We start from the raw sequence: 25025 nt of genomic DNA on the forward strand, positions 1-25025 counted from the left end.
AATCAGGCCATCACTTTTAAGGGCTAAACTAAATTGTGTGTCCTTGAGCCTCTGTCAAATATAAGCCAATCGTGTAAGACCCTCTGATGTCACTGCTCTAAGGAAAAAGGATGATGTCATTTGAAATCCTATAGAAGACAAAGCATGCAGCAGCCAGCGACACGCGGACCGCGGCTCACTGTAGACATCCATCAGATCGAGTCTTGTTTCTTTGTTTACTTCCAGCTGAACTAACGTAGACTTATTCCTTTATTCAAAAATGAAATGCGGTCTACAGGTCTGCTTCCTCTATATGAGAATGCACCATGTACATTCATTAGCCTACGGTATTACAATGTCACTAGGCCCACCATTAAATATGCATCTTATAAACTTTAATAGTGGCTTTAAAATGTATGCAATAATTCAGTTTTAAGAACATAGCACACGGGGCAATTTGATTTTTACAGTCTAGTCAGGTTGTGGAGCACTTGCATTTAATCATCCCTCATGGGACTGTTTTACGGAATGGAGATGGGCTAAAAATGACCACAGACAAATCAGTCAATAGCTTTTTATTTTATTTTATTGAAAGCTTTTGTCTTGTAATTTATAAAATGTGTTCACCCAAGTATTAAATGGAATAAGTGAAACATTTTCTCCCCAATCCTCCATGCGATTATCTCATCAATCACTCCAATACACAAGATGGACATTCACCCATCGTGTTATTTAGTCTTAGTAAGCTAACCTCTCAAGACAGACAGAAAGAGCTCAAATGCAAACTCGACCCACGGTCAATATGGTAGGAGAAAGAGCAAGGTTAGGAGACAAAGCTAAGTGGTGCAACTGATCTGCTTCAATACCAGGCAGCTACCCCAACACACACCAGCCAGGAATCCACGTCCAACTCCACCCCTACTTTTATTCTGTGCCTCCTCATCGTGAGATAAACACGCCCCCTCTCGTAGCTCTACGTCAGATGAACCCCCGCCGGATGTCCGCCGGCCGGCCCCCAGAGGGCCTGTGGCCCCGCCGTCCAATCAGAAGTCCTCCCGCGGGATCGTGACCTGGGAGACCTGGAAGTGGGCCGATGGGGTCATAGCGCGGCCTGGGAAGGAGGCCGTGGGGGAGGTTAGGGCGCTCGTCGTATTCTCCGCCGATGATGCCGGGGGGGTAGAGGGGGGGGGGGATGGGGTGGAATGCCCCGGGGTGGAAAGGGAAGGTGCGTGGGAAGGGCAGGACACGGGGCATGGGCCGATAACGGGAGGCCTCCTTGTGTATCTTGTACTTGGTCTTGTACAGCTGAGAAAGGAGGAATATCATCTTGTAATAACATAACAATTGGGCACCTGAGCCAACAAATGGATAAGCTTTGGTTGGTCTCTACTAAACACTCAATTAGCTTCTGAAAGGTCCACTACGTGCACAGACACAGAGAAATACAGCGTGACAGAATTCCTAAGAATGCTGGCATTTATTCTGAGTTTCTCTTCTAGGAAAGGATATTACTCACTTGTTTCCAGTCTGTGTTTCTGACGGGATTCTGACTATCTGCATGATGAAATGGAAGAATGAAGCAGATTTCTCAGAGAAGCCGTAAACCATACCAACTTTTATCAAACACAACTTAATATAACCTGTGGCCCTGACATTTGGAATGAGCTGTTGCATTTGGCATTTAGTGTAATTGCTCAGGGAGGGAGATTCTTATCACAGACAACAGCTCACTGATGTCTCCTGTCCATCTTGAATGAACCAAATAAACAATATAGAATACGTAACATTAAAGGGCTTAAAGTTGCCGTTATGAAATACTCATTCCGGTCAAGGAAACCTTTAGTATTCTGGAAATCAGTCGACAGTTTACTGAGGGACTGGCATGCTAAAAAAGGGTGTGTGTGTTCGGGCCTCATACCCCTGAAGTCGCGACGGTAGAAGTGCCTCCACAGGGTGGAGTCAGCAGTGGCAGTGTTGAGGTGTCTGCTGACGGACGACAGGGCCAGCAGGGAGCCCACATCCAGCAGCCTCAGCATTCGCAGCAGGAGCTCTGGAGGCAGGATAGACAGGCCAAACACGGGCGGGAGCGCCATGGCTGTTGGCACCACCAGAGAGACAGTGAGTTTTTAATAACAATAGTCATAATATGAATACCTTTTTTCAATCTTTTTTTTTTTAAACACACATACTGCTCCACACATATACCTTCTCTGGCTGCAGCTATCACGGGGTACGCCATCTTGTCTTTGAAAACCCGCGACAGCTTGCGCAGGTCTTTGTAGGTACTGGCGGCTGCATCCTCTCCTGTGACGAGGGCGACACAGCAGAAGTGCACATTTAAGTCGAGTCGTGAAGGGTTTGGTGTACATCCATGCATGCTCCTGGTCCGAGCATACTTACTTTGTACAATGCCATTCACATAGAGGACTGGGTTCAGTGTCAGCTTATTAACCTTCTCCACCTTCTCATTGATCTTCAGGGAGGCTGTAGAAGTTTAAATGTTTTTTGTAAGTACAAGTACATTAGAATTCTTGGTCCTACTCCTCTCCACTGTTACCTCGCAGTCTAACCTCAATTCTACATGGTTTCATATCTTGATTGTAAATAATCCTAAACCTATGTGAGCTAACAATCTTCTGTAATAGGAGAAACAGGTTGAGAGTAAATACATATCAAATTAATGAAGTTGCCAATGTAAGAGGAGGTTGTAGACTAAAATGCAGAATCGTATGTGGGCTGACTCACCGTTAACAGCCAGCAGGTTGCCCATGGGAACGGCCACAACTAGGATGAGGCTGTCCTCGCAAAAAGGGTGGGTGTACTTGAGCCTGTACACCCCTCCCGCTGCCCGCCAATCGCTGGGCATCTCACCATGCTTGACCTCTGAACCCTTCACAGACAGACACAGAGACCCACAGTCATTTCTATGTTGGTATATACTGTGGTATTCTGTATGGCTGCTTGTTGTATAGAACATGCCAAGTTCCTGTTCGCTGTTCACCTCACCTGAGGGAAGAACCCAGTCTCCAACATCAGAAGGTGCACGACCACCATGACAGCATCAAACGGGCTGCCGCTTTGGGAGTTGTGATGGAGCACATCCAAGGAATGAGGCAACTTGCCTTCCTCTGCCTCGTCACACAGCATGGGCTCCAAGGTGAGCGGAGCTGCCTCTGCTTCCTGTTCTTCTTCAGGGGCCATATCCTGTTTAGGATCAGTCTGCATCTCAGCTACCTTGCTGCTTGTGCCTGGCTAAATGTTGGATGGAGAATTACAAAACGTGTTTTGTATTACTTTTCAAGAGGACACCACTGGGGGCCATAAAAAAAATGTACGCGTATTATTTAGTAGTCCTGAATTAAACAGGGTTTATCGAACCATGGTAATATATAGAACAGTTATAAAATCATAACAACCATGCTACATATTTTTGTGCTGGCCTGCCAGAGAGTACAGAGGATGACTCAGCACCTCTTTCCAACACACACACACACACACGAACACACACACACAATCTCCCCTAAATCCAAGGGCGTCTGCTGTCAGTTGAGAATGTGAGTATTATTTTCATTCTCAACTCGAAAGCTTTGAATATGAATATTTAGCTACAGGCCTGTGTATCTCTCTCCTTTTTTCCCTTTGAATGCATCATGGATCAAGTGATTTGCATATTTTATCCATTTTGAATCGCACCGAGTCATTCGAGAGAGTCGCTGCTGAATCAGATCACTTTTTTGGAGGACAGAGTGCTCACCTCATTAGAATGCATGGCATGGGAGTGTTTCGTCTGTTTGGGTGGTGGTGTTTGTGCGGCCGCGCTGCTGCTGCTGGGGCAGGTTCTACCACTGTGGCTGGCAGCCTGGCTCACAGGTGAGGGGGAAGCAGAGGGCACAGCCACAGACTGAGGCAGGATTACGCAGATTAAATCCCCAGAAACAATGCTGCATGAGGAGAGTGTCTGTCCTGTGTCGCAGAGAGGCTCTGTGCCATTCAGGGACAGGGTGAATTCTGTGTCCGGGCTGGAGGTGGGAGAAGAAGTAAAAAAGAAACTGCTTTAAGCCTTAACAACCATTGTTGAGTAATTATGGAGTAACTGTCGCCCATAGCTACAAATGCATTTCTTTGTGGACTTCTAGAATTTTACAAATACCAATAGTTAAAATACAATACAAGAGGGCGAAACAGGGGTCTGACCTGAGTCCATGGGAAGGCAGCAGGATCTCCTTGATTTGAATACTTAGCTCTGTGATGGTGGGCTCCTCTCCCTCCAGCTCCACACGGCTGGTCTGCTTGTTGACTCTAACACGCAGCTTCATGCTTAGAAGGACCCCAAGAAAGGCGTAGATTATCAGAAATGTTCAGAACACATTTCGCATCTGTCATTAACAGCTACATATCTGGGTCTTCCTCCCTATGTATTCATGTTTCGGTTTCGTTTCTTGACAAAATCATAGCAGATCGGATAAGTTAGGATGCTAGCTCTATTACTGCCAAAAGTTAGCCTTCTTGATAGCTACTATGTAGCACAAACCATGCAGTTTTGACAGGGTAACAGGGTACCTTACTAGCTAATAATGTTACCCAACAAGTTACCAAGCACTTACGTTTAATTGCAGCCAGTCGGTTTACGTCGTGTCACAAAACATCTAAACAACGTATCCTAATAAATGATCAAACTATTACCATTAGGGTATGGTCGCATTGCTTGATTAAGGTAAATAGGGGGACAGTCTTCAGTAATTTACTAGCTACAAGACTACAGCTTATGTTGTGTTTGACTTCAACTACGGAAAACGATGAGGGATGCTGACTTTCTCTACGGAAACAGAAATTAAACAAATATAGTTGTATTCGTGTGAGATGTGTGCAAAACATACTCACATAAACAATATTATTATATAAAAACTAAGGGGTTTGTAAAAACTGTTTTGTCATTACAAACCAAAAACTATATAATAATCCTAACGCGTTTTGCTTTGTATTACGGTACCTCTGAGTTTCCGTAGTTGCGTATGCCAGTTACTGTCAGGACAGATTCTAACACTGATCAGTGATCACATTTCAATATATTTTGAGCTTCTACCACCAAAATGAGCAGAAGTTACAATGACGAGTTGCAATATATGGATAAAATTGGCAAGAACTGTTGGCGTATCAAAAAGGGCTTTGTACCGAACATGCAGGTGAACAAGTTGTATTGAATGACATGGCTGGGCTTGGCATGAACGAAGCTAAGTTGCTACGTCAGTTAGCACATGTGGTAGACGTGGACGTAGATCATTTTAAATGCATCCAAGTTATTTTTAAGTTATGTTTACTGACTGTGTGTTCAATAATACGTAACATAGTCTGTCCACACCCGCATCAATCCCTTAGATCTAAACCAGTAGTAATAGCCTGTTGTTTGATAGAGCATTGACTTGTAGCTAGTTCGCTAACAATAATTGTTTTTCAGGTGGAAGGCGTCTTCTACGTTAACGACCCCCTTGAAAAGTTGATTTTTGAGGAATTACGAAATGCTTGTAAAGGAGGAGGTAGATATGACACCATGCCATACAGAACCATACATGCTACATTTACATAAGCTTGGTTGATACATTTAAATATATCGTTTATTAGGTTTTGGTGGGTTTCTCCCGGCATTGAAACAGATTGGGAATGTGGCAGCTCTACCAGGAATAGTACATGTAAGTACTTTTACATTTCAACCGAGATGTCAACTATAAATTGTGTTGAATTGTCAAAATAAACATAGCAATTTATCTTGCCAAACATCATCCCCAGAGATCTATTGGACTTCCAGATGTCCACTCGGGGTATGGCTTTGCCATTGGAAATATGGCTGCCTTTGACATGAGTGATCCCACTGCTGTGGTCTCCCCAGGTACAGGATTGACTGCCGTCGCTGTTGCACCATCTAATAACGTCACACACACACACACAGCAGGTGTGACTTACGTCTGGTCTGGCGACCGCTTCTCTGCAGGGGGTGTGGGTTTCGACATCAACTGTGGCGTTCGTCTGCTGAGGACCAACCTGGATGAGGCGGACGTCCAGCCGGTGAAGGAGCAGCTGGCCCAGGCGCTGTTTGACCACATCCCAGTGGGAGTGGGCTCCAAGGGGGTCATCCCCATGAGCGCCAAGTAAGGAGGGGGAGGGAGGGACCTAGGGCCCCACGGGCACTGACAGCCGTTCAGGACCGTATCTCTGATGTGACATGCCATGGTGTTGGTGATGCAGGGACCTTGAGGAGGCCCTGGAGATGGGGGTGGACTGGTCCCTGAGGGAGGGCTACGCCTGGGCAGAGGACAAGGAGCACTGTGAGGAGTATGGCCGAATGCTCCAGGCTGACCCCAACAAGGTCTCCTCCAAGGCCAAGAAGAGGGGCCTGCCACAGGTATCTTCCAAGACCTCCCCTGGGTCTTCGGACCCCGTCACCCCATACAACCCTACTGAACCTAAAGTGGACTTAGTACATGATTGCCATGAACATGACAATGATACATGATGTCCACTGACGATTTTAGTTGTAGTAAATATATGTGCTGCTTCTTGTCTCTAAGCTGGGAACACTAGGGGCAGGGAACCACTATGCTGAGATCCAGGTGGTGGATGAGATCTACAACGACTATGCGGCCAAGAAGATGGGCATCGATCACAAGGGCCAGGTGTGCGTGATGATCCACAGTGGCAGCAGGGGGCTCGGGCACCAGGTGGCCACAGGTGGGCGCTGTTTTGCCATGTCAGAACGACTGCTTGCTACGTAATTGCATCAGCTGCAGCGATTACTCCCTTTGCATGCTGATAGGTCCCAGTCATCACATAATACCCTTATCCGCCCGATAATTAAATGTGGTTACGTGTGTGGGAGGGGAAGAAATGTGTATTGAATGAAACTCGCCTTTGTAGATGCCCTTGTTGCCATGGAGAAGGCAATGAAGAGGGACAAGATCATAGTGAATGACCGGCAGCTGGCCTGCGCTCGCATCACATCGGATGAGGGCCAGGACTACCTGAAGGGCATGGCCGCCGCAGGGAACTACGCCTGGGTCAACCGCTCCTCCATGACCTTCCTCACCAGACAGGTACCCCATCCTGCCAGCTCCCTGGTTATCAGTTCCCTGGTTAATCAGTTCACTGCAGACCAAAGCATAGATGAAGCATATTCATCTCAAGTCTTCAGTCACGGTGAAACGCGTCCACGGTTCTGTCCGTCTGTCCCGCAGGCCTTCTCCAAGGTCTTCACCACCACGCCAGACGACCTGGACATGCACGTGATCTACGACGTGTCCCACAACATCGCCAAGGTGGAGGAGCACATGGTGGACGGCAAGCAGAAGACCCTGCTGGTGCACCGCAAGGGCTCCACCCGGGCCTTCCCCCCGCACCACCCCCTCATCGCCGTGGACTACCAGGTAACCGCCGCGGCCGAGAACCGCGGCCCAAGTGAACGGCATTGTTTCGGAAACTGTACTTTAATTAGTATGGCGTGTACTTTTGTTTTGTCAGCTTACAGGCCAGCCGGTGTTAATTGGTGGCACAATGGGCACCTGCAGCTATGTCTTGACGGGGACAGAGCAAGGCATGACTGAGACCTTTGGCACCACCTGCCATGGCGCGGTATGAGCTCCCCTCAATCCAGGCTTCCTGAAGTTTATCACGCGTCACTTTTTCTAAAACCTCAACCATCCACCGTCATCGCAGTGACTACGTCTCTCTAACTTCACTTTTCGCTTGGTTTAACCCGCCACAACTTCCAACCGCTCTGTTTGTCCAGGGGCGCGCTCTGTCTCGTGCCAAGTCCCGCAGGAACTTGGACTTCCAGGATGTGTTGGACAAGCTGGCAGACAAGGGCATTGCCATTCGAGTGGCCTCGCCCAAACTAGTCATGGAGGAGGTAGGCCGAAAGCGGAGACCCACACACGCCTTGCTACAAATCAATTTGACACGCAATGCATAGTTGGTGAAGTGTTATTTATTTCTATGATAACAGCGGGCATCCTTCTGTCCATACAGGCTCCTGAATCATACAAGAATGTGACGGATGTTGTCAACACATGCCACGATGCTGGAATAAGCAAGAAGGCTATTAAACTACGACCAATCGCCGTAATCAAGGGGTAACACGCTTTGGCTCAGCTAGAGACTATGGGCACTTGGAACTAGAAGGTTCATGAGCGACTCTAAAGGAAGTGAGCTGACCATCGAGCAGTGTGGCCTGACATTTGTCTGTAAATGAAGGAACACGAATGGTATGACTTACAAGCCAGCCTTCCCAAGCTTTACGAATATGATTTTGTACAGTTCTCAAGCTATCAAAGGATAAGAGGAGACTTCATACTTTAATTTCTTAACTAAACGAGAGAACTTAATACATTTTTTGTTCTTATTGGTGCCAATTGCTGTGGCCTATTATAATGTGGGCTTTGCCTGTCAGATAATAAAGGATGGAAGAGAACATAGACTAACTGCATCAACTGATTACTGTTGATTTTCTAGTGCATGTTCAGCTGTCCCTAACCCAATGGGCTTGACAAATCTTACATCTTGTGCTACATGTGGCAAACAGCTGTCATCTCAATAATAGGGGTGTGGATAGCAACTGAATTGATAATAAACCATGTTACTGTTAGAACACAAACATTTATTTCTGCAAATGATTGTGCTGGGGTAATGAAGACTGCATATTAGTAAACACTTGTAGGTACTAACAGAGGTGAAGGTTCATCTCAGTATCAAAAAATAAACCTTACATTCTCACAAAGACATTTCAATCCATAATGAACAAATTACCTCATATTTGGCATAGATGCAATTAACATGGTTTTCCCATAATCCACTAATAAAACCATTTTGGAAACTGCAGTTTGAAATGATTTCTTACTCTGCATTGGCAACCCATACAGCATTTGATGTCTTAGGATTCACATTAAAGACTTCTTAAAAGTCACCTTTTATTAAAAATATTTTTTAAATGTTCCTCAGATCTTATCCAGGTAAACCAGAGCCACAATTAAAGTTTTAAATTGCAATGCAATTCATGGCATAGATGACAGCAAAGAACAGCAACGGCGCGGAAGTCAAATAAATCGGTATTATCATCTTAGAGCAACACCCAACTAAATGGTTGATAAAATATTACCAGTGTCCCAGGCACAGTTACAGTTTACACTCACAAAATAGGTTGCCTGTGTCTGCCTAAACAACAAATGTAGTGATTCGAGTGCTGACGTAGCCAAGATACTTCAGTGATGGATCGACAAAATGAATAGGGTACAGAATATGCCATTATGGGACATTAAAAGTACAACTCAATTATGTTGAATGGTTTGACCGAAAACATGTCTCACTAAAATTAGTACAACACTGAAGGGAACATTTGATATTTGGGTAGATGCAGATGGGGTTGGGTTCGCGTACTCAAAACTGCGACTGAAAATAGTCTTCACACCTAAGGAGCAGTTGGGCAGGTAAACTTCACAGTATTGCAGGCAATCAACATTGCATAATCGTGTTCTGTCAGAGGCCTTAACAATCATCCGATTCTTCAATATAAAATGCATTTAGATTCCGAATGTTTCGTTCTGTACACTAGCAACATTTATTTGGGATTGCTGTACATAAAAAGGACCAGATTCACTAAACGTTTGCACAAGTTTTCAGATGGGAATACAATAATAAAAAATAAAAAAAAAGCCTAAACCTAGAAACTCTTTATTTACACTTGAACATCCTCTTAAGGTCATTATTTACATTTTGTTCCACCGATTCTCTTCCATTTCCTTCTGAAAGTAACAGTTGAAACACTGGTGCAAACGCTGAGGAAAACTGTCAGTGGCGTCCAGTTCAGGGAACATTTTACGTGACTGTAGTGGATCACTACATAAACTTCATGACTGTACAGGTGAGATGCAGTTCTAACACACAAGCATGTTCTAAATGATGTCCAAGGAAAGAAATACCCTCGTTACTGTCATGAGACCAATAACATTGAGAATATCAGGAAAAACGATATGTGAATGCCGTTATACCCAAGACATGCAAACACTGGGGGGGGTAGAGGTATGTGGTAAACCTGGAAGGCAAATGCACAATGAACCAGGACCATAAGCACTTGAATTCTCCTGTAAGTCACTTCAAACTGCAAAAAAGGTTAAATAAATCCATTCCAAAACATAAAAGTCAATGCCACCATTCAACAGAATTGTCACAATCCAGCCCTTATTTTTCCACAAAAATTCCTGTCAAAATCATGTTTAACCAAAAAAAAGCTATGCCTCTCAACTCCTATAAAGTCTTTTTTAGTTCATTACCAAAACATGTTTAGGTAGAGTAGGCAGCAAACTTTCAATTTACCATTTGAAGACCATTCTTGAACTTTCCCCACTATATTCTATAGTTTACTTCCTGTCTTTTGAGTGGTTACACCAATCACAAACCGTCTTTGCCCAACCAGGGCTCCAATCCCCCATGGAGAGCACGTCCCTGATTTGTCCATGGTCAGTGGAGGGTTGTGGCCAACCGACAGAGTGACAGCCCCCTCCGTCTTGTTTTCCTGCTTCATTTCCCCAACTTACACAGGATGGGCTTTCGTTATGCAGTTACATGTTTAAGTGCAAAAGCAGCTCCTATGCTAAGCTCAGTCTCTGTTTGTTTTTTGTCTTCGTTGCAAGTGGCACCAACAACTCCTTTCTTCTCTCTTCCGAGTCCTCACAATCCTTCTGAACTTCCAGTTTCTTTTTTTTTCTTTTTTATAGTTTGGCTCGCTGAAAAAATGCCTATCGAGAGAAAAAAAAAAAGGCCTGAAAGTCAGTGAAGGAAACAGAACAGGATACAGCTGGCTGTAACTTTGGAAGCACGGCAGTGAGCTTGTGCCGTTCTCAAGGTCCAGTCAGTAGCTCACGTACCTTAATGTAGCTTTTGAGGACCTTAACATCTGGCTGTTCCAGCACTTGACATAATTCCTGTTGCAAGGCACAAAAACAAACGCTGGTCAAACAGCTGGATAACGTTTTTTATACAATAGAAACAGAATAGTCAGCTGTTACGGTACCTGTGTAATTTCAGGTGACACCTGCAGGGAGGGCAGGTACTCCTGCTGTAGGTACTGAATGAATTCCGGTCCCTGTGACAGAGAAAGGTCTTCGCATAAACACCCCATGAAGTACAATCGTGTTCCCACATTACTGTTGCAAACGCTGTGGCGTTGAGTGGAAATGTGAGACGAACCCTTTTGAGATGAATCATTTTCAACGTCAGCGCACATTCTGACAACGTCTGCAGAGAAACAAACAGGTTCAACATGATACAAAAATATCATTGACATCTATTTCTTCAATTGAATTCAGGTTAAAAAAAAAATAATGAATTAGAATCCAGTTCCTTTCTTAGTAACGTACCAGAACTGTCTGAGCATCTGTGAGGTCAAAGGTGGGCTTGAGAGGAGCAAGAAAACAAGCTGGAACGATGTGTTTGTAGATGAAGTCGGGAAACCCGACCATTCCGTCTTTTCCTCCTGGGGGAAGAAACCACATGAGCGCCCATCACACACGGTCAGCATAGCAGTCGCATACCGATGTGATGTCAAACCTTCCTCCATACAAGACCTCTCGAGGCTACGTCCAGCGATGCCCTTACCCCAGAGCTCCACCAGCTTGGAGAGGATGATGAAGCAGGTTTTCTGGGCGATGGGGTCGGGGAAGTCCACCGCTCCCTGGATGATGGTGAAGAGGACCCTCTCGATGTTTTCAACTCCTGTCGCGACGGGAGAGAAACGGCGCTCGGTGTCAACAAGCGCAAGGGGGCATTCACGCCCGAGAGAAAAGGGACCGCGCCTTGGCCCGTCACCAAAACGTTTGTCCGTGGGAAGCGACTCACCCTGGCCTGCCATGACCTCGTTCATGCCGCTGCTGGCGATGGTCTGGATGAAGGTGAAGTAGCTCCTCCTCAGCATCTGCTTCTCCAGGGCGGCCGCCTGGTCGTTGTCCTCCGCCGGCCGGGCCAGGACCTCGAAGATGGCCAGCACCAGCGGCATGAACACCTGCTGCAGGAACGGGGACACCTGGCCCTGCGCCGCCGCCGCACACGGTCACAGTCAGAGCCGACGGCTACAAATCTCCCACCTGTCTGTCGCCCCCATGTTCCATATTGCTCGAAATAAGGCAAAGAGAAATGCGAGCCAAGGACATGCCCTAACCACAACAGTAAGCCAATCTAATCTCCAACTTGCTCTTGATTTGACTAGTCATCCTACAGCCCCCCCCCCCCCCCCCGACATCCACAACAGCCCCCCCCCCCCCCCCCCCCCCCCACACACACACACCTTGAACTTGGCCGTGATCTGACTGATGAGGGGGATGAACTCCTGCAGGTCCTTGGCCTCGCAGTCCTTCAGCATGTGCTCCGAGGCGGCGGGGATGAAGGGCAGCACCTCCTCCTCCAGGCAGATGATCATGCGGTGCAGGAAGGAGCGCACCGAGCTGCGCAGCGAGCCCCTCTGGACGGGGCAGCTGAGCGCCGGCAGGAAGGCCTGCAGGCAGTCCCGGTACACCTCGGTGCAGCCGCACGTCTTCACCGTCTGCTTGTTGCTGAAGGCCTTGCTGGTGCGGCTGGAGGAAGCGAGGGGGGAGGAAGTTGTGCTTTTTATGTACTTTCCTTTTTATGAACTTTCCTTTTTCTATATATTTCCTGCTTTATCGGACTGACGGTGTGAAGTGTGACAGGAAAGACAGGGAGAGAGAGAAGGGAAGACATGCAGAAAAGTGCCAAAGCCGGATTTGAACCCCAGGAAATGGCTTTATCCCACCATGCAACGGGGCGGCTTCTGGGGGGGGGGAGGCGGCGGGCGGCGTACCTGGCGAACCCCACGGCGTGGCTGAGGCAGTCGGCCAGCGCGGCCTGCCTCTCCTCCTCGGCCTCCTGGGGCAGCTTGGCCAGCAGGAGGCGGAAGGCCTCCGTCAGCGGCGTGAGCAGGCTCCTCATCAGCGCCTGCTTCCTCTCCGCCGGGCTCTCCCCGTTCACGATCAGCACGCCCGCCGTCTCGAACATGAACAGCTGGTCGTCGCTGGTCAACAGCGCGGGGAAGCCGTTCTCCTGGGAGGACAGAAAGGGGGGGGCGTTACAGCAGCTGGGCTAGAACAAGGGTCAGGCTAACACACGACAAAGCTAAGATATGTCTTCTTGGTGAGGTTGTGGTAAAGGGAAGCTACGGAGATGTGTGGATTCAATAGGGTTGCGTGTGTAGGGGGGGGTTGTGGTGCGGGCCAGCGGGGCGTCCTTACAGGAGGAGCGAGCTCCAGCAAGTCCTGGATCCTGGTCAGGATGTCCTCTATGAAGGCGTTCATGTGCTTACTGTCAACACAGGACTAATGTTAGCATCCACGCTGACACACTACCAACACAGGGGTTCACAGTAGGGCAGGATATTTAGCAAAACAAACCGCTTGTTGTACCCGTAAAACAAAGCATTTAGGTCAGAAATGATTAGTCACTTGTTGACTTTGCTGGGCGTGTGATCCTATTTCCTGATATCAGATGGCTCTCATATGCTGTTTGCATATCCATTACTCTTGGCCAGTGAGCAGAGGTATGAGACTGTGTCTGTGTGTGTGTGTGGGCCAGACTTACTGTAACGTTTTCACGAATCGGGAGAAGAGGTAGGCCACCCGGCTCCTGACCTTAGGGCTGCTGTGCCTCAGACCGCGATGGTCCAGAAACGCCATCTACACACAACCCCAAAAAACACCTCATTCACCACCCCGGCGGACATTTGACATAGTACACAAAAGATAGGGCGTGCCTGTCTCCTTTTCTCGAGCTCGATAAAACACGGAAATCTGGGAGGAGACCGAACAACGTGCGTGTGTGGTTTTAAGAAGTGACTAACGGTGGAAGGCGTTTGAAACACTCACCAAGACGTTTGGAATGTGCTGGGGCTCCACGAGGAAGAACTTGTCGTATCGCACAACCGTCTCAAAGAACTCGAGGGCCACAGAGGTGTGCTGGTACCCACTGACCCCACTGGAGACCAGCTGCAAGAGGGGGGTGGGGGGGGTGGCAAGGTAGAATGTGTCAGACATGCACATAACTGGCTTGAATGGTTGTCCAAAAGACTATATATATATAAATAAAAAGGCTCCGCCTTCTTATTCACACACACACATTTTCTAAATGTCTTGTTCGAGCGGTCTGCTGTTGCGCTGTGTGTGTGCGCGTGTGTGGTGACTGACCGTCCTCATCATGTCCTGCAGGGCGCTGGACTTGGCGTTGTCCCCGGAGAAGTGCGCCCCGTGGGAGGCCGGCAGGGCCTCCCCCAGCATGTACAGCAGCCGGATGCCCACCTCCACCTCCATGAACGGAGTCGTCTGCCAGTTCCTGCCAGGAGGGGGGGGGGGACACGCGTGCAATCGAGAACCATCGACGTCAAAACGCATTCAAAAGTGTGTCGGCCTAAGAATAGTCGTCGTGAGGGAACCACCCCCGGTGGCGACTGAGCCTGGAGTGAGGAGGGGTTGGTGTGTCATGGTGAGGTTCAGGATGTGTGTGTGTGTTGGGGGGGGGGGGGGGACCTACAGCATTGTGTTGCTGAAGACCCTGCGCACAGCTTGGAGCAGCAGCTCTGGGGAGACCTGAGCCAAGCGGTCCAGAAGCATCTTCAGCTGCTTCCTGTACTCCACAAACATGGCCTCGTCCTCCCCCTGGAGGAGGTTGGGGGACAGAGGGGGAGAAGGAGGGAGGGAGGGAGACAGACAGACAGGAGCAGTGAGGCATGGGCAGAGAGAGAACTATTCCACAGCTTTGCGAGGGTTTTGATTGATCGTTCTGGAAACCAAACGAGACTGAAGGTTCACCTCGTTTTCAAAGTTGTACTCGTCGTCGTACGTCAGCTTCTTTATGACGGCGAGCATGATGGCCTGTTTCGAAAGAGCGAGTGAGATTACTTGTCTCGCTTTTGATCGGCGTTCAAGCTTTGATAAAGTCTAAGAAAAGAAGAGAAAAAAAGGCATTTCCACTCAAGAAGCCTTTTCCTCTCACAAACAAATCTCACCTCGATGTTGGTTTTCTGCTGGTCTGTCAGTTGAGGAAGCTGAAATGGAGAAATCCCATTAGTACATATAAACCTCCGGCAGCTTGAAGTTCAGCACAAAGGGGCTGGAATCCATTTGAACTGAGATTAGGTGGGGTCTTGCGTGAACCAATCCTACACCTTGGCTATGTCCCAGCTCTCTTCAATGGCTTCTTCTTCTCCACTCCTTACCTGCATGCTACTAGGCCAGTCTGACCCCTGAGAGGGGAGAAGAAATCCTTTAAAACGTGCCGATTGCTCATTCACACCTATGGTGTTCCCTGGGCACAACTCCTTTGACCGCTGACCTACTCCCCCCCCCCCCCCCCCCCCCCTTCCTCCGATCCCGTGGCCCGCGCCAGGCCGCCCGCCCACCTGTTTGAGCACGTGCAGGTAGTCGTAGCAGAAGGCCACGATGTTGGCCGAGATGTCGTCGTCCTCGTGCACCAGCAGCTGGAGGAGCAGCGGCACCTTGGCCTCCACCGCCTGCAGCGTCTCCGCCGCCACCTTCACGTTGCCCGCCTTGGCCAGCTTGGTCCAGCTCAGCACCAGCGACTGGCCCATCCCGTTGACCAGCCGCGAGAACTTGGCGAGGAAGTCCACGTCCTCCTCCTGAGGGGAGAGAGAGACAGCGAGAGAGAGAGACAGCGAGAGAGAGAGACAGCGAGAGAGAGAGACAGCGAGAGAGAGAGACAGCGAGAGAGAGACAGCGAGAGAGAGACAGCGAGAGAGAGGGGAAACGCTTTAGTATCAAGGAGGTGAAGAAGAAACACGACCTTTGACCTGGCTTAGGACTGTGGGGGGGAGGGGGGGGGACTGTCCCCCGTGGCTCAGTAAACAAGACTTGAGGCCCCTGGACTCCAAGCCTGATAGCGATATCTACAATGACCTAGAAACACAGATGGCGCAGGCCTACGGTACACAACATGGCATCGCTGAAGGTTCAACCTATGGCTCACGCTTAAGAGATAATCAACAGTGGGAATCCATTAACCTGCTCCACGTTGAAGAAGCCAGCAGACTGCAGCACTTGGCACAGGGACTCCACCAGCTTGGTCTTGTCGACAGGGTCCATGCCCTTGTTGACGATCTCAAACAGGCAGTCGCAGGCCTCCTCCCTCAGCTCCTCCACCGACATCTGACTCAGCAGCAGGTTCACAAACCTGGCAACCAGAGACGCACGCGCTAAGTCTGGGATACGGCAGCCAGACACAGGTTCACGGCGACTAACTGTCAAAATGGCAACAGACAGACATTATTGACTGACCTGTCGTTGGCGATGAGGTTGAGTTCGATCCAGGACACGTAGGCCCCCACCACCTCCAGGCACTGGCAGGTGAGCTCCGGGTGGGACTGCTGGTAGGCCTGCAGGATCTGGAACCAGGACTCCACCAGGCTGGGGATGCACTGCTCCCGCATCAAGTCTTTGATCAGGGTATTCCTGCGCGTCTCCTGCGAAGCACCATGAGTGAGATCCACGCGACTGTACGACAGGTGATATGCTGCTTTACTGAAGTGGACCTGAGTTTATATTCCTTTCACTGCACCATTGAACAGCACAACCAAAAATTAAACTAAAAACGCTTCAGATGACCACAAAAGGGGAGAGTGAGGGAGGGGCTTCAGAAGAGCGAGGGCAATGAGGGAGGGGCTTCAGGAGAGTGAGGGACAATGAGGGAGGGGCTTCAGAAGAGTGAGGGCAATGAGGGAGGGGCTTCAGAAGAGTGAGGGCAATGAGGGAGGGGCTTCAGAAGAGTGAGGGCAATGAGGGAGGGGCTTCAGAAGAGTGAGGGCAATGAGGGAGGGGCTTCAGGAGAGTGAGGGCACTGAGAGAGGGGCTTCAGGAGAGTGAGGGCAATGAGGGAGGGGCTTTCACCTCAGAGGAGTGGAGGATGTCCCTGTCCACCACCTCGGCGTCGATGGCCATCAGCGTGCGCAGGTAGACGTCCACGCCGTGGGGGTTGAGCCCCACCAGGGACAAGATGTCGAAGAAGAACTTGGGCCACAGGGTCAGGTACTCCATGACGAAGGTCAGGGCAAACACCTGGGCCGCCTTGTTGCGGATGAAGGGCTTCTCCGGCTGGGCGTTCATCAGCTGGGGGGGGGGGGGGGGGGGGGGGAGATGTGGCGCATAACGGAAAGATGTTTCAGAAAGGGGGGGCGGGGTTAATTACAGCAAATGTATGTCTTAGTCCACTTCCTGGATCTAGGGGTAAGGTACAAAAATTGCAGTCGTTATAAAAACACACACACCTGACACTGGAGCCATTTCATGAGGGTTTCCCTGATGAGCTGCTGTTGAACAGCACTGAGACCAGCGTGTCTGTGACAAAAGAACAAATTCCATTCAGACAATAACGGCAGGGACAGCGGAATAGGCCCAAAGTGGCTTCTCTCTCTGCCTCACTGAGAGGAAAGCACCGGGCTAGCGCCCCTGCCCCTCCTCCTCTTACCTGTACTTGATCTGGTGCTCTAGGACTTGGAAGCAGAAGAACTTCACATGGTCGTCACTGAGAGAGAGAAGAGGGGGGGGACAACGGTGGTAACTCACACACTGAACCTTGAAATACTGCTTCACGGCACACACACTAGATGAAAGTATCTAGGGACTAAGGACTTCTATTCACTGGATGTCACTTTGGACAGGAAGGAACTTGAGCGTGTCGATTCAGCCTCGGTATGGGCAGTTTGTACTCTTGTGCGTACGGGCATGCCAGCTGCATCTCACCTGTAAATGCCTTTAGCCAGGGCCTCGGCACACACCTCCCATGCATCCTGGGACTCCTTCAGCTGCTCAAAATACACCATCGCCTGGAGAGGAGAGGGTCACGGGGGGAGAGCGCGTCACACACAACAAGGCAGTTTGGGGGGAATACGACCTAAGGCTAGAGACTGTGATGCAGACTTGTAGGACAAAGATCCTCTACACCTAGAACTGTTATATGTCGCCTAACCACCAGATTCTACAAACACCCACACGAAACACCAACAGTCTGCAAACAGCCTTGAGGGCTTGACAGAGAGAAACATTTACAGCAAGCCTTCTTTACTGGCAAGAAGATGGTGGGTGTTTGGATACCAAAACATGAAGGCTGCCTGGCAACAACAATCTTAAAGTGCTTGAGCTACATTTATTGTTCTGGAGAAATAATATTTGGATCAACACAAAGTAGATTTGTAGAAGCACACATTTGCAGATACAGATTCAATTAGTCATTTTAAAAATGTCTCATGTCTTCTTGTGGAGCTACAATAGCATTCTGGACGGTCTATATAATCAATGTTTTTTTTTTTTTCCTTATAATTATTTCCCCAGCTGTTGACCAAGACAGACTGACACACACACACACACACTTACCCTCTGCCTGTAGCAGGCATCAGCATTAGGGTTCAGCCCTAGCAGGGCCTGCTCGTCCATGATTGCAGCTATAGACTGGCAGGCCATTGGTAGGTTAGCTAGACTCCACTATGGGTTCAATCCTTTCTGATACCTGCAAGCAGGTTGTGAACATCTAGAAACACAAAGAGACACCCATGATGGTCAGCTGTCGTTCTGTTGAGGTGCTTTTCTAATGCCAGAGAAATATCTACTAATTTCTACAGTATAATGTAGAAGGATGCCTTAAGGTTTCCTAGAAATTGACTACCAGTCTTATGTTGACTATGAAATACATAAATACAACTTGAAACATAACAACAGTGTGTATTACACCACATTTGAGTTGGACACTTAGTATCCTACTTGTGAAAGACACTTTGAGTGACTAACTAATTATACCATGTATAGTCCGGCTGCATAAACACAAACTAGACCTGCATGGCATTTTGACATTGAGTGACAGTGTTTACACTGAATTAACAAAAACTCAGTGTGTTGCTTATTGATGGTACACAAAACCCTGAAGTTGGCCTCTCGCACTGATTGAACAATAGCTACAAACCAACCAGGCAGTGAACAACACATACCTTGCTACTAGATCAGTTACATTGCGCAGAACGTATGATGCAACACGGCTTCAACATCGCGACCACAATAAGTAATTTTCCTTCTGAATGGACCACATATCCAATTAACTAGTCTAGCTAATTAGTTTGCTAGCTAGCTAGTGCGACATGCCAAGCTGTCACCATGATTGCTAGCTAGACAGATACAAATTAACACATTTGCAAGAAGATTAAATATCTATTTGTCGTCGTGGTCATTGACTATTCATCAGTCGAACGCTAAATGTGTCACAGAGAGAATCATTTCAGAGTTGCATTAGTTAGACAGTCCATCATGTCACAAATCGTATGACTGTCTAGAGTGGCGTTAGCCTGGTAGTAGCAGAATGCTAACCCCAACCACTCCTCAGAAAAAGTTGGGATACATATGGCAGAGACGGAGTGGCGCTAGCTACTATAGAGCTAGCAAGCTAGTAGCTACCAAAACTAACGTAATAACTTCCCAGCCCAAATAGGTGGTTTTCAACTATTCATTCTGACATGTTTTGTCATCTATACTTCACACTCATTGAGCAGTGTTCACGACTTAAAAAATGTTGGCGTACCGGCTGCTATACCTCGCGCACAGCCACGCTTTGCGTTTGCACGGTGTTAAAATGAGACAGTTAAATCATGATTTCCAAGCCACTAAGTATTCGGCATTAAACAAATAATAGATCGTCAAAATACCTTACCGTAATAACAAATTTATCGCATTATGCCCTGACGTCAGTGTATCTAAAGTACAATATTCCACAGAACAGTAACCAGTAGAGTTAGCTAGTTAGGTTGTCAGAATGGCCCACATCGAGCAATGCGCTATAGGATTTTGCACGGTGTGTACCAGGGTGAAGGCAGCCTCAGTAAGTAATCTGAGTTCCGGTCAAAATCTTTAAAACATCTTCAAAATAAAGGTCGTAAAAATGTTTTTGTTGTAGCGCATGGAGATCCCAACTGGTATGTAAATATCTTAATATAAGTAAATATAATATAACTGTCAACTTTGGTTTGAATCCAAACATCATGAAAACGTATGACTGATTAAATAAATGTATAGAACAAATAACCAGACTACTAGTTCTTATTAAAGAAAAAATACATTGATATTGACTCGCGTTCTGTAAGTCATAGTTAGCCTACTTGTAATATTAAAGGCTTCAAATTCCCAAGCATCATGGAATGTCCATGGATTCACAAGTTCTGCCCATTGACTGGTTATGCTACATTTCTGGTAATGTTTTATTGTGAAGGAAAATTTGCTATAACGGAAATGTTATTGAGGACCTTTGAGGTCAATTGACTGTAGTGCAGCGTGTCGATTCGACGGAAATGGGAAGAATCGTATTTAGCTGGGTCACGAGCACAGGAAGAAAATCTTGAATTATTTCTGGTTGAGAATTATTTCTCTTTTAATACATATAGCTAATGATATAATACAAATGTAGTTATAATTTGTCCTTCATCTTAATCTTAAAAATTATATTTGTGTTTTATTTATATTAAATGATCAATAGTTTATGCACTTCAATCGATAACATTAATGTAAACCAATTATCGCAGGTGATCAGTGTGGGTCTGAAACACTGTTGAATAAATAGCAGTAATATAATGTAATGTATTTTACATTTCTGAACAAATAAACTAGTCATTAACTGGTAGTCCATTAGGTTAAATGAATATCAAAATTAATTGTCCTACAAACTAAGCCATCATATTCACCTAACACTACTACGCCAACAAATGGTTAATGAAACATATGTTCTATGTTCACTTTTAATTACGTTAACAACCATGAACAACTACTTTTTTTTCAGCGCGCCAATCAGTGAAATGAAAGCATTAGACCCGCCTTCCTTCGTACTTGACGTGTGCAGTCTCCGCCCTTCTACTTCCTCTTTTACAGTGGCAGTCAGCGAGAGACACCATGAAGGCGTCTGGCACAGTATGTAAAATGCTTTATTTATCGTAGCTATGGGTCAGAAAGTGCTATATTATAGCCTACTTACGTATTTAAAGTTTTAGCGAATTGGTTAATGTATAAAATGCTATATAAAGTAAAGATGATCGTCACATTTTTGGGTCTTGAAGACCGATGCTTGTTCGTTCCCAATATGGCGTCTAATTTGCTGTGTTGAGCCATGTGCATGTGGACGGTGTGTTACTGCATAACTTACTAGCTAAAGTTGCAGCGGCAGTCAAGACAACGACGAGTTCACTTAACATAAGCCATGTTGCAAAGTGAATTGTATCGAGTTTGTGTCCTACTCTTGCTCAACAAAATAATAGTTTTAACATCTTACGACATTTATCTAGTCTAAGGCCTAGTACAACTGTAGTACCAGGGCAAGCTAACGACCGCTATATACTCACAGATCAACTGATGACTCAAAGCTAATATACCACACCAGTTACCGACTTACTACACATTATACATTTAAGCCATTATAACAAGTTGTTAGTCGACTAGAATGCACCCTAAACCCAAAGATCCTATCAAATAAATGGTTTGATCTTGTCTGGTGTGCTAAAAGTAGTACGTACCTTGTCGCCTTTCTCTGCTGCTGCAGTGCCTTTGAAAGTGAATCCAAGGTTCTACATCTTTTCCATATGCAAGTTTTGTTCCACTTGTACTAAAATCTGTTCATCCCTTCAACAGCTTAGGGAATACAAAGTCATTGGGCGCCTGCTGCCCTCTGCCAAGAACCCCACTCCTCCTCTGTACCGCATGAGGATCTTCGCCCCCAACCATGTCGTGGCCAAGTCTCGCTTCTGGTACTTCGTCTCCCAGCTCAGGAAGATGAAGAAGGCTTCTGGAGAGACAGTCTACTGCGGCCTGGTACGTTCTGAGCAGTGAATGCCTACATGAAGGGAGAATACATACCAGACATTTTCATCTCAACAAAGTACTCCCCTTTAGGGTACCTTAAGTCACAACGCATGCCACACCGCATGTGTTGTGACTTAATTGCGTATTTAAATGAGTATTCCTCATGTAGTTATTAGCATTGTCAATATTTGCGCACATTTCAGTTATGGGTGGACTTGCTGAGAGACTGTTTTTCCCCCTCCTGCGGTGTCCCAGGTGCACGAGAAGACCCCACTCAAGGTGAAAAACTTTGGCATCTGGCTGCGTTACGACTCTCGTAGCGGCACCCACAACATGTACAGAGAGTACAGAGACCTGACCACATCTGGAGCAGTCACACAGTGCTGTAAGTGGTGCACTACAGCCATACGTCACCCTCCATACACTTTACGGTCGCCAGATCCGTCGTGTGATACACCGTCTAACAAAGTCAAACGCGGTGGTAGTTGAGTGTTTTGAAGGCACGCAAACCCAAAGGTCATTATCTCTTTTGTATAATGCTCTTGTCATGTGTGCATAAATAAAATGAGTACTTTGTCGCCTTCCACTGGCTCCATGTGCTATCGGAAGTGAAATCAAGGTTCAACATCTTTCCTGCTTCCCTCCCAAACCTAGAAATACACTTGTTAACATTGAATTAGTAATGTCAACTGGTTGTCCCTTAAAAAAAAAAAGTTTTTAATTGCCTTTTTGCTCCTTGCAGACCGGGATATGGGAGCCCGCCATCGTGCCCGCGCCCACTCCATCCAGATCATGAAGGTCCAGGAGATTGCCGCCAACAAGTGTCGCAGACCTGCCATCAAGCAGTTCCACGTAAGTATTGGCGGACAGCAGCCTCGAATGATCCGCCTCCATGGATGTGTGTCAGGCCTTAGTGGATATCTACATTACATCAAGTCTGTTCTGAAACAGACTTGAGGGGGGACTTTCATTTTGCACAAACGCTGAGATTACTTGTCAAAATGACTGTTGAATAAGCGGGTCTCTCACTGGACTGACTCTTTAAGTCAGCTCTGGTTAAATGCCCGCCAGACAAACGCCAGATTCCTCTTCCAGATTTTTTGTTTCTCGTCTCCAAACCTGGCGGTTAAGAAACTGGCAACATGTGATCCATTATCTTGCACATAGACAGTTTATGGATATGCAATTGTAATTGTGCAGACTTTCAAACCCTTTAATCTCCTGTTCCAGGACTCCAAGATCAAGTTCCCCCTGCCCCACAGGGTGCTGCGTCGCCAGCACAAGCCCCGCTTCACCACCAAGAGACCAAACACCTTCTTCTAAAGGACATGTCTTGTTCACTCAATGGGGAAAATAAAATTTCTTATACAGAAAAGAAACCGTGTAGTTTTCATTAATCCACCTAAGAATGAGCTTGAGCAGATTAATTGTCATAAAATGTATTGAAGGTGCATCACATTTCCATATCAATACACCATTTGTGAAATGGGGTTGGTAGAACTTTTTGCATGCACAACACTTTTACAGTTTTACAGAAACTACTGAGCTTGGATCAAATTCTAGTCCATCAACCAATTATATACTGTATTTTATTTGTATATGGCTAGGTAGGTTTCACATTGCAGACTGTCTTTTCCCAAGAAAGGACAAAATAGCTGCCACCTGATCATTTTAAGTAGCTAAATGTGAACTTGTATAGGAGAATTTCTCATTCCTACTAATTAACCCACAAACCACAAGATGGTAGCATTGAGCTAAAACTCACCAGTCATGTTAAATCTTTTATTCCACCCTTGTATTAACACATGGTGGCACTGTTCTTTCAGTTAAGTTCTAAATACTACTATGATCAGGCCAACTCAAATCACCAGTGAGTCATGCCAAAGGGACATTGTGTTTTTACATGCATTAAATGTGAGGGAGGTGTTTTAATTTTGATTTTATGATAATTACTAAACCATCGACTAATGTTAAGGTAGCACACAGCCTCCAATCCCTTAATACTCTTCAGCTCCTAGGAGACCACCAGGGACATAAATGTCTTATTGATGAGGAAAAGCAGTATTTGTTACGAGTGGTGAGTGCTATGTGCACTTTGTTGATGTGGAATTTCACTTTATTATTTAGTATCATGCTTTATGATGTCAAATCCATAATATGCAGATCATTCAAGTGATGCTTCAATATTTTATAAATCGAGCTCAGTTTTGGCAATGGCCTCAACTCAGGTCGGTAGGCCGTGCTCATTGACAGGATGCATGCTGGGGGAAAGGGTGTGGTCCCTGAGATGAGGCCTATGCGAAGGGACTGGGGTGGGCATTGGTAGGATGAACCTCACCAAGTGATGGAAAAACATTCAGCTTGAATTCTCTGTATTATTATGAGCCAGTGCTCAGAAAGTGTCAAATCAATACAGATTTCTTGAGTAAAACGTAGTATACCACTAACAATAACACAACAGAAATGAGGCTCTAAACCGTAAATGTGTAAGTGAAGGCGGCGAGAGGTGAGACTGGTAATCAAATTCTAATATGCAGGCCACATGTTTATGAGTCGGATCTTACGATTACGGCTTGCCTGGTAGCAACATTTTCCATTATTTGTGAGCAAGTATTAAAACACACTTCTCACAGGAAGCAGGTTATAGGTTCAGAAATCAATTTGATACAAAGGAGAGCAGTGTACATTACCATTTTTTTTATTGAGGGAATTAAAACATTGTTTGGAATACATTTAAATGTTCACGTTTTTTAGGCTCCTTGACTACAGTTCAGAGAGAGTTGTGCTTCCCAATGGATCTCATTGAGAAGCTGGGAACCGAAAGCTTTCAGGTCATTAAATATAATTGGCAGTGCATTCAAATAGACTCAAATAGTTCAAATAGACTGGCTACATGGAAGAAATGGGGTTGTCAAACAAGGGGTGCTGATGGCTCTCACACCTTATGCCAAGCTACCTAAGAAACTCAGTCCATGCTTTTGTCACAAGTCAACAGAGAGCTTCGTCAAAAACGTACTGGACTGTAAACCCCGTTGCGGTTAAATTACTGTCAAAGAGTGCACAACTCCTGTTCCAATCTTCAGTCTGTAAAAGTGGTTGATGCCACAGGTCAAAGGGTCAGTCAGTGTACTATGAAGACAGACTCGATCACCTGATGACAAGTTATAATCG

The 25025-nt window shown here is 46.6% G+C and overlaps 4 protein-coding genes and 2 non-coding genes across 8 annotated transcripts; 4 read left to right on the top strand and 2 right to left on the bottom strand.

Annotated features, from left to right (window-relative positions):
• Window positions 1-539: 539 nt before the first annotated feature.
• fbxo7 (F-box protein 7) lies at window positions 540-4746 on the bottom strand. 2 transcript variants are annotated; one of them, XM_067254427.1, is made up of 10 exons: window positions 4663-4746; window positions 4174-4296; window positions 3734-3998; window positions 2986-3231; window positions 2725-2869; window positions 2380-2463; window positions 2185-2283; window positions 1898-2074; window positions 1496-1533; window positions 540-1284 (listed from the first exon to the last, which is right to left on the bottom strand). In XM_067254427.1, the coding sequence occupies exons 2-10, from the start codon at window positions 4293-4295 to the stop codon at window positions 958-960; spliced, it is 1503 nt and encodes a 500-aa protein (XP_067110528.1). In that variant the 5' UTR covers window position 4296; window positions 4663-4746; the 3' UTR covers window positions 540-957. The 2 variants fall into 2 exon arrangements, with proteins under 2 accessions (XP_067110528.1, XP_067110527.1); XM_067254426.1 differs by having other exon boundaries at window positions 4584-4742.
• Window positions 4747-5003: 257 nt separating this feature from the next.
• rtcb (RNA 2',3'-cyclic phosphate and 5'-OH ligase) lies at window positions 5004-8441 on the top strand. The gene is made up of 12 exons (XM_067254228.1): window positions 5004-5162; window positions 5435-5513; window positions 5599-5666; window positions 5764-5863; window positions 5966-6122; window positions 6220-6376; window positions 6543-6702; window positions 6889-7064; window positions 7206-7394; window positions 7489-7599; window positions 7757-7876; window positions 7996-8441. Exons 1-12 carry the CDS (start codon window positions 5070-5072, stop codon window positions 8101-8103), a joined length of 1518 nt encoding a protein of 505 aa, XP_067110329.1. The 5' UTR covers window positions 5004-5069; the 3' UTR covers window positions 8104-8441.
• A 161-nt stretch (window positions 8442-8602) lies between these two features.
• On the bottom strand, window positions 8603-19857 carry xpot (exportin, tRNA (nuclear export receptor for tRNAs)). 2 transcript variants are annotated; one of them, XM_067254226.1, is made up of 26 exons: window positions 19723-19857; window positions 18402-18555; window positions 17772-17854; window positions 17497-17553; window positions 17297-17366; window positions 16920-17138; window positions 16311-16495; window positions 16038-16206; window positions 15419-15655; window positions 15185-15262; window positions 15026-15064; window positions 14829-14891; window positions 14551-14675; window positions 14208-14352; window positions 13890-14009; window positions 13606-13700; window positions 13260-13329; window positions 12833-13071; window positions 12302-12587; window positions 11857-12046; window positions 11617-11733; window positions 11379-11494; window positions 11209-11256; window positions 11033-11104; window positions 10887-10943; window positions 8603-10757 (listed from the first exon to the last, which is right to left on the bottom strand). In XM_067254226.1, exons 2-26 carry the CDS (start codon window positions 18486-18488, stop codon window positions 10731-10733), a joined length of 2994 nt encoding a protein of 997 aa, XP_067110327.1. In that variant the 5' UTR covers window positions 18489-18555; window positions 19723-19857; the 3' UTR covers window positions 8603-10730. The 2 variants fall into 2 exon arrangements, with proteins under 2 accessions (XP_067110327.1, XP_067110328.1); XM_067254227.1 differs by lacking the exon at window positions 15185-15262.
• A 1037-nt stretch (window positions 19858-20894) lies between these two features.
• On the top strand, window positions 20895-23233 carry rpl18a (ribosomal protein L18a). Its single transcript, XM_067254399.1, has 5 exons — window positions 20895-20969; window positions 21684-21863; window positions 22110-22239; window positions 22597-22706; window positions 23085-23233. The coding sequence occupies exons 1-5, from the start codon at window positions 20952-20954 to the stop codon at window positions 23175-23177; spliced, it is 531 nt and encodes a 176-aa protein (XP_067110500.1). The 5' UTR covers window positions 20895-20951; the 3' UTR covers window positions 23178-23233.
• Window positions 21495-21627, top strand: LOC136960554 (small nucleolar RNA SNORA68). Its single transcript, XR_010878850.1, has one exon. It is a non-coding gene; the product is annotated as a small nucleolar RNA SNORA68 (small nucleolar RNA).
• LOC136960553 (small nucleolar RNA SNORA68) lies at window positions 22352-22484 on the top strand. Its single transcript, XR_010878849.1, has one exon. It is a non-coding gene; the product is annotated as a small nucleolar RNA SNORA68 (small nucleolar RNA).
• Window positions 23234-25025: the final 1792 nt, after the last annotated feature.

The sequence above is a fragment of the Osmerus mordax genome, chromosome 17, assembly GCF_038355195.1.
Source record: "Osmerus mordax isolate fOsmMor3 chromosome 17, fOsmMor3.pri, whole genome shotgun sequence".
Classification (NCBI taxonomy): Eukaryota; Metazoa; Chordata; class Actinopteri; order Osmeriformes; family Osmeridae; genus Osmerus; species Osmerus mordax.

Bases quoted from the DNA above. Each gene is read 5' to 3' on its own strand.
- rtcb (XM_067254228.1), top strand. From the start codon at position 5,070: ATGAGCAGAAGTTACAATGACGAGTTGCAATATATGGATAAAATTGGC. The intron at 5,163-5,434 runs GTGAACAAGTTG...ATTGTTTTTCAG, and splicing joins GCTTTGTACCGAACATGCAG to GTGGAAGGCGTCTTCTACGT. The intron at 7,877-7,995 runs GTAGGCCGAAAG...CTGTCCATACAG, and splicing joins CCAAACTAGTCATGGAGGAG to GCTCCTGAATCATACAAGAA.
- xpot (XM_067254226.1), bottom strand. From the start codon at position 18,488: ATGGCCTGCCAGTCTATAGCTGCAATCATGGACGAGCAGGCCCTGCTA. The intron at 13,330-13,605 runs GTAAGTCTGGCC...CTGTGTTGACAG, and splicing joins CGATTCGTGAAAACGTTACA to TAAGCACATGAACGCCTTCA. The intron at 10,944-11,032 runs GTACCGTAACAG...GCCTTGCAACAG, and splicing joins TGTCACCTGAAATTACACAG to GAATTATGTCAAGTGCTGGA.
- fbxo7 (XM_067254427.1), bottom strand. From the start codon at position 4,295: ATGAAGCTGCGTGTTAGAGTCAACAAGCAGACCAGCCGTGTGGAGCTG. The intron at 3,232-3,733 runs GTGAGCACTCTG...TCCAACATTTAG, and splicing joins ATGCCATGCATTCTAATGAG to CCAGGCACAAGCAGCAAGGT. The intron at 2,870-2,985 runs GTGAGGTGAACA...CTGTCTGTGAAG, and splicing joins AGACTGGGTTCTTCCCTCAG to GGTTCAGAGGTCAAGCATGG.
- rpl18a (XM_067254399.1), top strand. The intron at 22,240-22,596 runs GTAAGTGGTGCA...TGCTCCTTGCAG, and splicing joins TGGAGCAGTCACACAGTGCT to ACCGGGATATGGGAGCCCGC. The intron at 22,707-23,084 runs GTAAGTATTGGC...CTCCTGTTCCAG, and splicing joins CTGCCATCAAGCAGTTCCAC to GACTCCAAGATCAAGTTCCC.